At 66.4% G+C, this 12,024-nt stretch overlaps 1 protein-coding gene across 3 annotated transcripts; it reads right to left on the bottom strand.

The window, feature by feature from the left end:
* Positions 1 to 564: 564 nt before the first annotated feature.
* Positions 565 to 11,528, bottom strand: DTX3 (deltex E3 ubiquitin ligase 3). Of its 3 annotated transcripts, XM_074935018.1 has the most exons (6): positions 11,513 to 11,528; positions 6,749 to 6,882; positions 5,915 to 5,983; positions 2,736 to 3,466; positions 1,642 to 1,859; positions 565 to 771 (listed from the first exon to the last, which is right to left on the bottom strand). In XM_074935018.1, the coding sequence occupies exons 3-6, from the start codon at positions 5,925 to 5,927 to the stop codon at positions 696 to 698; spliced, it is 1,038 nt and encodes a 345-aa protein (XP_074791119.1). In that variant the 5' UTR covers positions 5,928 to 5,983; positions 6,749 to 6,882; positions 11,513 to 11,528; the 3' UTR covers positions 565 to 695. The 3 variants fall into 3 exon arrangements, with proteins under 3 accessions (XP_074791119.1, XP_074791120.1, XP_074791117.1); XM_074935019.1 differs by lacking the exon at positions 11,513 to 11,528 and having other exon boundaries at positions 566 to 771; positions 2,736 to 3,447; XM_074935016.1 differs by lacking the exons at positions 5,915 to 5,983; positions 6,749 to 6,882; positions 11,513 to 11,528 and having other exon boundaries at positions 566 to 771; positions 2,736 to 3,564.
* Between the last annotated feature and the right edge of the window lie 496 nt (positions 11,529 to 12,024).

Below are 12,024 nucleotides of genomic sequence, written 5' to 3'. Positions count from 1 at the left end.
ACACACCACCCTCACCCCCTGCACACACAACCCCCGATCCCACACACCACCCTCACCCCCTGCACACACAACCCCCGATCCCACACACCCGGTACAGCCATACCCCCCTCACCCCCTGCACACACAACCCCCGATCCCACACACCCGGTACAGCCACATCCCACACACCCTGCTGCACACACAACCCCTGATCCCACACACCACCCTCACCCCCTGCACACACAACCCCCGATCCCACACACCACCCTCACCCCCCTCACCCCTCTGCACACACAACCCCTGATCCCATGCACCCGGTAGAGCCACACCCCCCTCACCCCCTGCACACACAACCCCCGATCCCACACACCCCCTGCACACACAACCCCTGATCCCACACACCACCCTCACCCCCTGCACACACAACCCCCGATCCCACACACCCGGTACAGCCACACACCCCTCACCCCCTGCACACACAACCCCCGATCCCACACACCCGGTACAGCCACACACCCCTCACCCCCTGCACACACAACCCCCGATCCCACACACCCGGTACAGCCACACCCCCCTCACCCCCTGCACACACAACCCTTGCCTTGAGGGACGCGTGGCCGCCCCGGGCCCAGCTGGACAGGAGATGCTGTGGGGCTGTCCTGACCCCCCCCGGGTCACCCCCTGGCCCCACAGCAGGAGCCGCAGCAGAGAAAGGGTTAATCCTCAGTGAGGCCTTTGGCTCGTAGCTCCTCCTGCACCCGGGCGAGGTACGTGGGGTCGGGGTACCCGAATCTAGGAGACACACAGGGGAGACATCAGCCATGCACAGCCCCACCCCCGCCTGGACAGCTCCCCAGCCTCACCTGTCCCCCCCACAGCCACAGCAGCCCCCCCCCCAGCTTGGCCACCTCAGCTGTGCACTGCCATGCACAGGAACCGCGGCACCCGCAGGGGGGCCTTTGGCCAGGGCATGGGGTGGTTTGTGTCCCAATTCCTGAAGAAAGGGCCCCGGGAGCTGCCAGGGTCACAAGCGTCTTGACACGCAGCACAGCGCCCCCTGGCACTGGGGATTGGGGTCAGCGCTAAGAGCCAGGGCAGAGCGCCCCCCGCTGAGCCCCCCGGCGCTGGGGATTGGGGTCAGCGCTGACAGCCAGGGCAGAGCGCCCCCTGCTGAGCCCCCCGGGGCTGGGGATTGGGATCAGTGCTGAGAGCCAGGGCAGAGCGCCCCCCGCTGAGCCCCCCGGCGCTGGGGATTGGGGTCAGCGCTGACAGCCAGGGCAGAGCACCCCCCGCTGAGCCCCCCGGCGCTGGGGATCGGGGTCAGCGCTGACAGCCAGGGCAGAGCGCCCCCCGCTGAGCCCCCTGGCGCTGGGGCATTGGGCCCCCACCATGCAGCACAGCGCTCCCTAGCACCACATTGAGGAATTAGGGTCAGCACTGACAGTAAGGGGAGAGCGCCCCCTACTGAGCCCCCATCTCACCCCCTGCAGCACAGGGCCCCCTCGAACAGGGCCAGCACTGACTGCCAGGGGAGAGAGCCCCCTACTGAGCCCACCCAGGTTTCCAGTGCCCGTCGGGCCCCACTCAGGAGCACAGATGGGTCATCAGCACCCCCTGCTGCTGGCCCCCAGCCCCTTAGCCCTGCGGGCGGCGGCTGCCTACAGCTGGGGTCCCCCGGTGCAGTTGGTTTTGTGGTGGATGTCGTTCCACGTGATGACGTTGGCTCTGCCTGTGGTCATGGAGGTGCCGATGGTGAAGGTCAGGCGCTGGTCGAAGGCCTTGCGGAACAGGGCCAGCACCTTGTTCCCCTCTGGGCAGTCGGGCAGGTAGGCCACCCGCGTGGTGCCCGGGTACCGCACGCCGGGGTTGGGATGCTCCACCTGCAACGGGGGGGGGGGGGGAAGGCAATCAGACACCAGGGATGCTGTGAAGCCTGGCACAGACTCTGCTGCCAGGCAAGGGGTGACGCTGCCCATGGGCCAGAGTTTCCTCCAGTGCTCACTGCGGGCATCAGGCAGCCCCCTGGGTTGCTCCAGCTGGGGGCTTGGTCTCCTCCTGCCCTGCAGAACCCCGGGGGCGGGTGACCCTGCAACTGGCGCAGGGGGTATCACTCTTGGGGAGAGGGAGGGGGAATGTCCTCTGCTCACTGCCAACCTGCTTCCGGCCTCCACAGTGCTCAGCCTCCCTGAGCCACAGGGCGCCGCCAGTCCAGAGGGGACAGGACAAGGTAGGGCTGGTGTGCCCCGGTGCTGCCCCCTGCCAGGGCCGTGCCCAAGGCTCTGCCATGCCCCAGGGGCTAAGGCAGGGATTGGATGGATGTGGGAGGAGTTAGATTTACCCAGATTTACCAGGTGACCCCAGAGCGGAGGGAAAATTAGCAGATGGGGGGGACAGGAAAGGGGGGGTACCAAGGGCCAACGCAGCCTGGTGGGGACACTGCACATGGGGAGAGCAGGGGACTGGGATATAGGGGCACCGGCAGGGCTGGAGCGTGGGGAGCCCAGGGCTGGGCTAGCAGGGGGCTGCGGGTTGGGATTGAGGGGCACCGGCAGGGCTGGGGGTGTGGGGAATCCAGGGCTGGGCTAGCAGGGGGCTGCGGGTTGGGATTGAGGGGCACCAGCAGAGCTAGGGAGGCAGGGAAGCTGACCCAGACCTCCGCCCCTTGCAGCTGACTGCCCCAACAAGCCCCCCTCGCTGCAGCCAGGCGGGTGGGGGAGGACTGCAGAGCTGGGGCCAGAGGCCGGGGGAGAACTCACCCCTTGGATGCCAGGCGGGAAGACGTACTGGATGATGATGGTGCCGTATTTCTCGTAGCCGGGGAGCAGCAGGCTCGAGTCCTTGGACACCAGCATGCGCCCGTTCTCGGGCTGGTTGCCCACCAGCTGCCCGTAGAAGCGCCCGCACATGGGGCAGGCCCGCTTGACCTGCAGCGCCCGCGTGATGCAGTCCTCGCAGAAGGAGTGCTTGCACTTCTCCAGAGTCTTTACGTTCTGGATCTCGCCCAGGCAGATGGGGCACTGGCTCTCCTGCTCTTCCTCCCGCGAGCAGCCCGCCGCCCCCCCCAGGCCCCCTCCCCCTCCTGGGCCCCCCGCCCTGGCCCCAGAGGTCTGCTGACCCCGGGAGACCACGCCGGCCCCGTGTGGGCGCAGCTCGCCCCCGGGTTTGTCCAGCAGGGCCATGCACCCCACCAGCTCGCTCTGCCGCTGTGCCTTCTTCAGCTCCTTCTCCGTCTCCTTGAGCAAGGCCTTGAGGGCTTTGCGGGCCAGGTAGAGGCCGTTGCCGGCCCCGGGGGCCGGCGTGGAGAGCTGCAGCACGTAGATCTCCGAGGTCTCCCCATCGATCAGGATGCTCAGCTTGGTCTCCTCCTTCAGCCTGACCAGCTTGGAGTGGGCCTCTTTGGTCAGGAAGTCCCAGACGGGCTTAGAGACCGTGAGCTTATTTTTAGTGGCACCCCCGCATGCCGCCATCCTGGATAAAACAAATGACACTGAAGAGAAAAGAACAGTCATCAAAGCCGCCGGCATCGCCTCCCGGGTGGGCTAGAGACAGACAGACAGACAGACAACGGACACCCCCACCCCTTCCACAGCCAGCCAACTGTCCCAGCCCCAGCCGGGATTTGAACCTTCGGCTCCAGGAAGCATCGGGAGGGGCGGATCCCCTCCGGGGCCCGGCCATCCCCTCGGCCCAGCCATCGTTGTCCCCTCTGGCCTTTAAATCTCTACCCTCGGGTCCCACGCTCCTGGGGGTGGGTGGGGTGTCTCTCCTGGGGTCTATTCCCCTATCGCTGTGTGGGTTGGGGTGAGTTAGCTCCTGTCCATCTCAGTGGTGGCAGGCGGGTTGTACCCCACAGCCTGCCCCACAGCGAACCCCCCCCCAAAGTTCAAACAAAACACACACACACACCCCACAGCTGATCAGTCACCCATCACAAACATGACAGTCACGAGACAATCGTTTAATAAATATCATTGCAATTAAAATAAAACACACAGGTGGGGGGTGGGGGAGAAATGCTTGTTTGGAGGGGTTAACAAAGGGTTAACCAAGGAGCTTTTGCCCCAGTCTATTGCTCCTGTTGGTCCCTGGGTTGGAGTGTCTCAGGAGTGGGGGGGGCTGAATTGTGGCCTGTTCTCTGGGGGAGCCCCTCCGGGGCCTGACCAGATGTAGGGGGAGGGGACCAGGAGAGCTGGGCTGGGGGAGCCCCAAAGTGGGGCTGAGCTGGGGGTGTGGGGAGCTCCACAGAATAGGCGGGGGGTGGGGGAGAAATGCTTGTTTGGAGGGGTTAACAAAGGGTTTTTTTAAACAGGGGGGCACGATTGCTGCGAAAACCCCGCTTCGTAAGGCCGAAGGCTGCGTTCCCCACCACCTTGGGTTATGAAACAGCAGAGTAATGAATGGGAAATCCCGGATTCTGGGGGAGGGATAAGGAGGCTGGGGGTGGGGCTGCCCATGGGAGAGGGAGCGGAGTCTAGCAGGACCCTAAGACACAGATCCATCCCCCCTGTTAAACTCACCCTCCAGCAGCGCGAATGGGCCAGAATAGGGGTGCATCCCCCCCCAAGAATCGCCCCTGCAGGGTGAAGTGGGGTCAGGCCCTGGCCCCCTACTTGGGGCAGATCAGGGGTGTGGCCAGAGGGCACTGCACTTCGGGTAGTTTCTGCTCCCCAGGGGCCAGGCCCAGAATACGGGGAGCCCAGAGAGGTGCAACCCCCCCTGAAGGGATGGGGGACCTTGGGATCGAGCCCCACAAACTGAGCCTCAGCCTTGGACACGAGGAGCAGGTGGTTCCCGAGCCCCCTGGCACATTTAGGGAGACTCCCCCCCACACACTTATCCCAAATTGGACCATGCCCCACTCCCCCCACCCCAGTAAGTGCCAGGAATAACACCCCTTCATTTGCCCCACTGAATCTTGTGCCCCAGAGCTATGGCTCCAGCAAGGGGGCTGGGGCCCTATACCCCATGGGGCAGGCAACGGCACCAGGTGGGGCCCCCTGCCAGCCTGGATCAAAGAGGGGCACCCGAGTGGGGTCAGGGGAGGAGGCCTCTCTCCCTTTCCCCCACACTGGGGGCCACCCAAGGTCATGGCTGCCCCCCTCACCCAGCAACCTCAGCAGGATTCAGACCACCCCTCACCCCTGGGTGGCATGAGAGGGGTGCCCCAAGGAGCTTTTGCCCCAGTCTATTGCTCCTGTTCGTCCCTGGGTTGGGGTGTCTCAGGAGTGGGGGGGGGGCTGATTTGTGGCCTTTGTTGTCTGGGGGAGCCCCTCTGGGGCCTGACCAGATGTGGGGGGAGGGGACCAGGAGAGCTGGGCTGGGGGAGCCCCAAAGTGGGGCTGAGCTGGGGGGGTGGGGAGCTCCACAGAAGAGGCCCCAGCCCCAAGTGCTGGCTCCCAGCACCCCCTGCTCTAACCCACCGGATCCCCATTCCCGCTCCCAGCCAGGGAGAGAAGAACCCAGGGGTCCTGGCTCCCAGACATGTCCCCACCCCCAGGACCCAGCAGGTGTAACCCAGACCCACCCCCACCGGAGCCAGCATGAGCAGACCCACAGCAGGGAGAGAACAGCCTGCCCGCCCCCGCCGCCGCAGGAGAGCCCCACACCTGGAGGTGGGAGAAGGCGGGGGGGGGGCTCACTGAGATCCCCCCCTTCCGCAATGGATGCAGCAAACCCCAGAGGCTCGGGGGAGAACTATCCCGGGGGGGGGTGCTAGGAGGAAGTGGGGGGGCTGTACCGCGCGGTTGGGGGGGGGGCTGGTAAAGGGGGAGATGGGCCCTATCGGAGGGGGGGAGCTGTAGCGGGGCGGGGGGCCTCCTGCACCTGGAGGGGGGCTGCCCCCTATGGGAGGAAGCAGGGGGCCGTACCGGGGGGTGCAGGCCATCCCGGGGGGGGGGCGTACCGGGCAGTGGGGGCCGGGCCGGGCGGCACCTACCTGGGGAGCCCATGGGAGAGGGAAGCAGGAAGCGCCCGGAGCGAGTTCAGCGGAGCCGCGAACCAGGAACTACAAAGACCGGGGGGGGGGACGACAAGGGGGGTTGCGGGTTACGACGCTGCAGGGGCTGCCCCGCCCCCCCCCGGGGCTATCCAGCCCCCCCATTCGCGACAGCTGATCGGCCCGGCTGGCGTCAGCGCCCCCCCCACTACCCTCCAAGGTTCAGGGCTCCCCCCAGCTCAGGGGGGCCCATCCTCCCTGCCTCCACCTCCCCCCCCCCGGCTCCATCTCCTCCCTGCCCCCCCCTTGTGTGATCTCCACCCCCCCCCCCCCAGTGATTCACGGCTCTCCCTCGCCCGGGGCCCCTCTCCAGCGCGTCTGCCAAGAGCTGGAGCCAGGAGGGCCCCGGGTTGGGAGCTGGGCCCCATGCAGCTGGTCTCACCGAGCCCCGGCAGGTCCGGTCTGTGTCACCTCCGAACCACCTGCCACGCTCCACGCCCCTGCTCGCGGTCCCCACCCCACGTCCAGCCGCCCCACAGGCGCCGCGGGCTCCCAGCACAGCCCCCTTTGTGCAGAGGACGTGGGTCGCCGGCTCTGCCCGCGGCGTGGGGGTTTGTCCGTGGCAGGTCCGGCTCACAGGACATGGTGCCCAGCTGAGTCTGTCAGCCCGTCCCCTGCCTCCCCACCTGCCCCACTGATCTCCCCACTGCTCGGGCCCCAAACCCCAGCGGGCTGGGCTGAAGGGCAGGCAGTGTTTAAAGTGCATGGAGGGGAGGGGGGTTCACAAGGGGTCGCAGTCGTAGCCTGTGGGGGGCACCTTGCGGCCCATCTTACCAAAACGGCTGCTCCCAGATTACGTTGGATCCCTCACTACGTTCAGACCCCCACAGCCAGGGCAGGGAAGCAGGCGAATTCCTGGGCCGGACTCGCGGCAGGCGGGGGTCCGGGCCGGCTGGATCTCAGGGTTTCTGGGTCGGGGGATATTTTCACATTGGGTTTGGTTCCAATTCAGATGGAAACTCCACTCAATTTTCCTTCTAGGAACCCCCCCCCCCCACAGGGTGCTCCCCACATTCGCTCCCGGGGCCTGGCACCCACTGACTGAAATAGACAGTTTCACAGCTGCTGTTCAGTGCTGGGCAACCCTGAAACGGACACGAATCCTGGCAGTTTCAGTCAGCGGCAGCCCGAGGCCCTGGCGGGGCAGCCCGCTCAGGGAAAAGCCAGAATTTCCAGACTCGCAGGCCGGCTGGCTCCCTGCTTCCTCTCCACGTTCCTGACCAGCCCTAGGACGGAGGCTGTGGATGGGAGGGGTTTGAACGCTAAGAATCCCCCCACTCCGGTTTCAGTGAAGGGGCACACACTCCTCCCTGCGCAGGGCTCCAGCCCAGTCTCTGCAAAGGGACATCCATGACTCTCCCCATCCCCCAGTGGCTGCCGATGAATAACCTGCCCTGAAGGACTTTTTCTCCTTACTGCCAGGGGGCTCAGGGTTCGGCCGGTGCCCTGGGGCAGGGGGGTTCATGCCCCTGTTGCGTTGGGTCTCCTGCCTGTCAAGCTGAGCACATCCACATTGGCCTCAGGAACACCCAGCCAGTTTCTCTTCTTCATGCCTGTTCTCGGCCTCTGTAATATCCTGTGGCAGTGAGTCCCGCAGGCCTGTGTGCTAACAAACCTCTAAGAGCCTGCTCTGCCAGGCAAGAGGCATCCCTGGAGGAAGGCGAGGGGGCACTTGGGGAGGCAGCTGACATAAGGAACTGAGAGGGGTGTGGCTCTCTGGGCCCTGCTCAATCTGTGCAGAGGATGGAGGGGGCGGTGGGTTTTGCTCCCCGCCTGCAGGGAGTGACAAGCATCTGGGGGAGGAGCTGCGTCCCAACGGGGGCTGCTGACAGCCTGTCTGGATCCAAGCAACCCGGTGCCCAGCAGCCATGGTGCACAGGCCCCTCCCCGTGGTCCATAAGCCTCAACCGAGCCCTGGAGTCTCTAGCACCCGGGAGCTTCGCGTGTCGTGGGCGCTGCCCTGCGAGGTGGGAGGGCTGGGGGATCCGTGGCTGTTTACTCCCAGAGCCCCCAGCAACTGGCGTCACATCTGATCTGGAGCTGCCAGGGCCTCGAGCAGAGCCTGGCATTGCGTCTGGGCAGAGGCCTCCAAGCTGCAGAGAGACGCACTGAGGCTTGCGCATCCTCTGATGGGACCAGGCCCGGAGCCTGACTCGGCTCCAGGCTCGCAGCCTGCTCTGGGGGACCCCGCCAGGGACCCCCCACCCCGCTTCTGAGCTCCCTGCCTTCCTGCCCAGGGCCCAGCCCTGTCCCATACCAATGCTTATGCCCTCCCACCACCACGACAATGCCACGTTTGCCCCACAGCTCCCAACGCTGACTGCAGGGACCCGATCCCCCTACGGGCCCCCGGCGATGCCAGCTGCACCACAGATCTCCTCTCCACTCCTGCACCCCAGATCCCCCCAGCCGAGCTCGCTCCCCCCAGCTGGGCCGTTCGATGCCAGGTAACTCTTGGCTCTGAGGGGAACTGGGGCCCCAGGTTTCCCTGCCGTCGCCGAGCACCGGATAACGATGTAAACAGCCAGATCTAGCGTGTCCTGCAGCCAGATCCCTGCGTGGTGGGGTCCTGCCTCCGCCCTTCAGGGAACGGGGAGTCAGTGCTTGGCTGGGAGACCCTCCGAGACCACCCAGGCGCTGCAGGAAGGGGGGTGGGCTCAGGCAGGGGCGCTCTCCCCTCAGAATCAGGGCTGGCTCCGGGGCAACACGAGGGATGATGCAGGGAGCGAGATGGGCGCCGGAGCTGGTATCTGCCTCCACTCCAGGCCATGGGTCAGTGCTGCTCACTGACAAGGGCTGGTACCAGCGGGGCCCCGGTGGCAGGGCCGGGGGGGGGCACCTGATGGGGAACTCCCCACCACAGGGACAACCCCTTTGCCAGTGTCCCCAGGGGAGGAGTTTCTCCCACTGGCCTCCCAGTATGACTTGACTTCAGCATGGCTGAGCGGGGAGCAGGCTCAGTGTGACCCCATGATCGCCCCCCTGCACAGCAGAGCCCCCCCAGCTGCCGTTGGCAATCACAGCACAGCCGGGCTTTACCATCCCCTTCTATGCGGCTGCATTGCAATAAACACGGGGCACAGCCCCCAAGAGACCCTACAATAACAAGCCAGCCTGAGCAACCTTCCAATAACAACCCAGCCCCCGCAGCTGCTGCAGGAAGGGACCCCACATCCTACCAGCTGCTCCCACGGGACCCTCTGATAGCAAACCGGCCCCCGGCCAGCTACATGTGTTGTGGGGAGGGGAGTTCCCAGACTCAGTGGCCTGAGCCCTTGCACTGTGTGTGCGGGGGAGAAACAGGCAAGAGACAGGGCTCGCCTCCCCCGTGGATGTGGGGGATTTACTGGTAAAGACCTTGGCTTTCCCAGCCCCAGCTGGGCACGGGGGGGGGCGGGGAAGATTGGGGATGGAAGGAACCAGCCAGTACAGCCGGCCTGGCCATGTAGACAGCTGGTACCTCCATGCTGCCCCATGGCAGGGCTTGTCCTGAGGCCGATTCCTCCCTAGAGGGGACTGGGATGGGCCAGGGCTGCAGCATATCCCTCCCCCCCCCCGCCCCCAGCCCCACACCACCGGCCAGGATCCCTGTTCAAAAAGGTGTGTCAGGGCTGCTCCCCCACCTCCAGCCCCATGCACGATCTCCCTTCAGGGCGGGCCCCCAGGATGCGTTGCCCCCGCTGAGAGGGGCAGGGGCGCAGGACTCTGGGGGAGCTGGCTCCACTTCCCACCGGGGGCCCCACACCAGACAGCGCCCAGTGCTGAGATCCTGCTAGGTCAGCCCTGCAGCCGAGTGCCCCCCCTCACCACCACCCCCCCGCCCCCAACAGGCTTCATCCTAGTCTGCAGGTGGATCAGGCCCCATCAGAGCACCAGGCTTGGTGGGGGGGGAGGAACAGAGATTGGGCTCCGTCAGGGCACCAGGCCCGGCATGGGGGGGTAAGGCCTATCTGGGTGCCAGGCCCGGGGGGTGAGGCATGGGGGAAATTGAGCCCAGCCAGGGCATCTCTGCCACAGGACAAAGAACGCAGAGGGGTGGGCATGGGCTGTTCTGAGCATCCAGCCCAGGCCAAAAACTGACAGCGCAGGGATTCTTCAGAACCCCCCCCCCACATCCTTCAGCTCAGACCCCCCATCTCCCCCATCCTTCCCCCGTTCCCCATCCTTCAGCTCAGACCCCCATCTCCCCCACCCTTCCCCCTCCTTCAGCTCAGACTTCCCCATCTCCCCCACCCTTCCCCCCTTCCCCATCCTTCAGCTCAGACCCCCATCTCCCCCACCCTTCCCCCCTTCCCCATCCTTCAGCTCAGACTTCCCCCTCTCCCCCACCCTTCCCCCCTTCCCTATCCTTCAGCTCAGGCCCCCCCATCTCCCCCACCCTTCCCCCCTTTCCCCATCCTTCAGCTCAGACCCCCCCATCTCCCCTACCCTTCCCCATCCTTTAGCTCAGACTTCCCCCTCTCCCCCACCCTTCCCCCCTTCCCCATCCTTCAGCTCAGGCCCCCCCATCTCCCCCACCCTTCTCCCCTTCCCCATCCTTCAGCTCAGGCACCCCATCTCCCCCACCCTTCCCCCCTTCCCCATCCTTCAGCTCAGACCCCCCATCTGCCCCTCCCTTCCCCATCCTTCAGCTCAGACCTCCCCATCTCCCCCACCCCTCTCCCCTCCCCCATCACCCCTTCCCATCCTTCAGATCAGACTCACGCATCTGCCCCTACCGTTCACCCCCACATCACCACTTCAGCTCAACCCCCCCATCTGCCCTACCCCTCTCCCCTCCCCCACCCCCCTTCCCCATCCTTCACCTCAGATGCCCCATCTCCCCCACCCTTCCCCCTTCCCCATCCTTCAGCTCAGACCTCCCCATCTCCCCCACCCCTCTCCCCTCCCCCATCACCCCTTCCCATCCTTCAGCTCAGACTCACGCATCTGCCCCTACCGTTCACCCCCACATCACCCCTTCAGCTCAACCCCCCCATCTGCCCTACCCCTCTCCCCTCCCCCACCCCCCTTCCCCATCCTTCAGCTCAGACCCCCCATCTGCCCCCACCCCCATCCTTCAGCTCAGACCCCTTCATCGCCCCCGCGCCCAGCTCTGCATTCCCAGCAGGACTCACCCCCCGCCCCAGCTCACACTCCCGGGGGGGGGGCAGCGGCCCCCTCCCCCACCGCCGGGACAGGTGATGGGCTCGACCCTCCTCAATCTGCAGCCAGAGGCAGGAAACCAAGCGCCCCCCCCGGCCCATGGCCCAGATCTATTTCATGCCAAACCGCCCCCCCCCCGCGCCCACACAATGGCCCGCAGCGCTGGGAAAGCTGCTATTGGGCATCCGGGCCACGATCCCTGGCACGGGCCCCCTGCAGCCCCCCCGGCCCGGCCGCCCCCATCTCTGCAGCCCCCCCGCCCGCCCGCTTTTCCACCCCATCTCTGCAGCCCCCCTGCCCGGCAGCCCCCCCCTAATCTCTGCAGCCCCCCAGCCCGAGAACCAGCCTCGCAGCGGCGCGGGCCAGGGGGGTCCGATCCCGGCCGCTCCGTACCTGGCGGCGCAGCAGCCCCGGGGCGCCGTGGGGCGGGAGCGGGGGTCGCGGCCATGGCGGGCCCGGCCCTTCCCCGGCCTGGCGCGGGCGAGCGAGCGACCCGCTCCCGGCTCCTCTTCGCGGGGGGGACGTCGCTCGCCGGGGCGGGCGCGACGCGAGCGATGGGGGCTGCGGCGGCGCTATGGAAACCGGGGGGGGGGGGAGTTCGCTGGGGGGGAGGGGAGACACTGGAGCTGGGATTGCGGGGTGGGGGGGGAAAGAAGGTCTCTAGCTTTGTGCCTATGGGCCCCAGCCCATTAGCCCCCCAGGTGCCTAAAGCACTTGGGGTCTGGGGGATATGAGGCTGGAGCGGGGGGGGAGCCGCCCTAGAGAGCCAGCCTAGTAGGGCAAAGTCCCAGTATGGGGGGGGCGGTGTAGAGACCCCCATTTGGGCCCAGCTGGGAGGGGCCTTCAGGCCTTCCCAGGCAGGGGGTGCAGGGGATTCACCCCACCCAACAGGTTCCCCTGGAAAC

The sequence above is a fragment of the Natator depressus genome, chromosome 20, assembly GCF_965152275.1.
Source record: "Natator depressus isolate rNatDep1 chromosome 20, rNatDep2.hap1, whole genome shotgun sequence".
Taxonomy (NCBI): Eukaryota; Metazoa; Chordata; order Testudines; family Cheloniidae; genus Natator; species Natator depressus.
The sequence above is the reverse complement of the archived record's forward strand: the minus strand, read 5'-3'. Positions and strand labels throughout refer to the sequence as shown.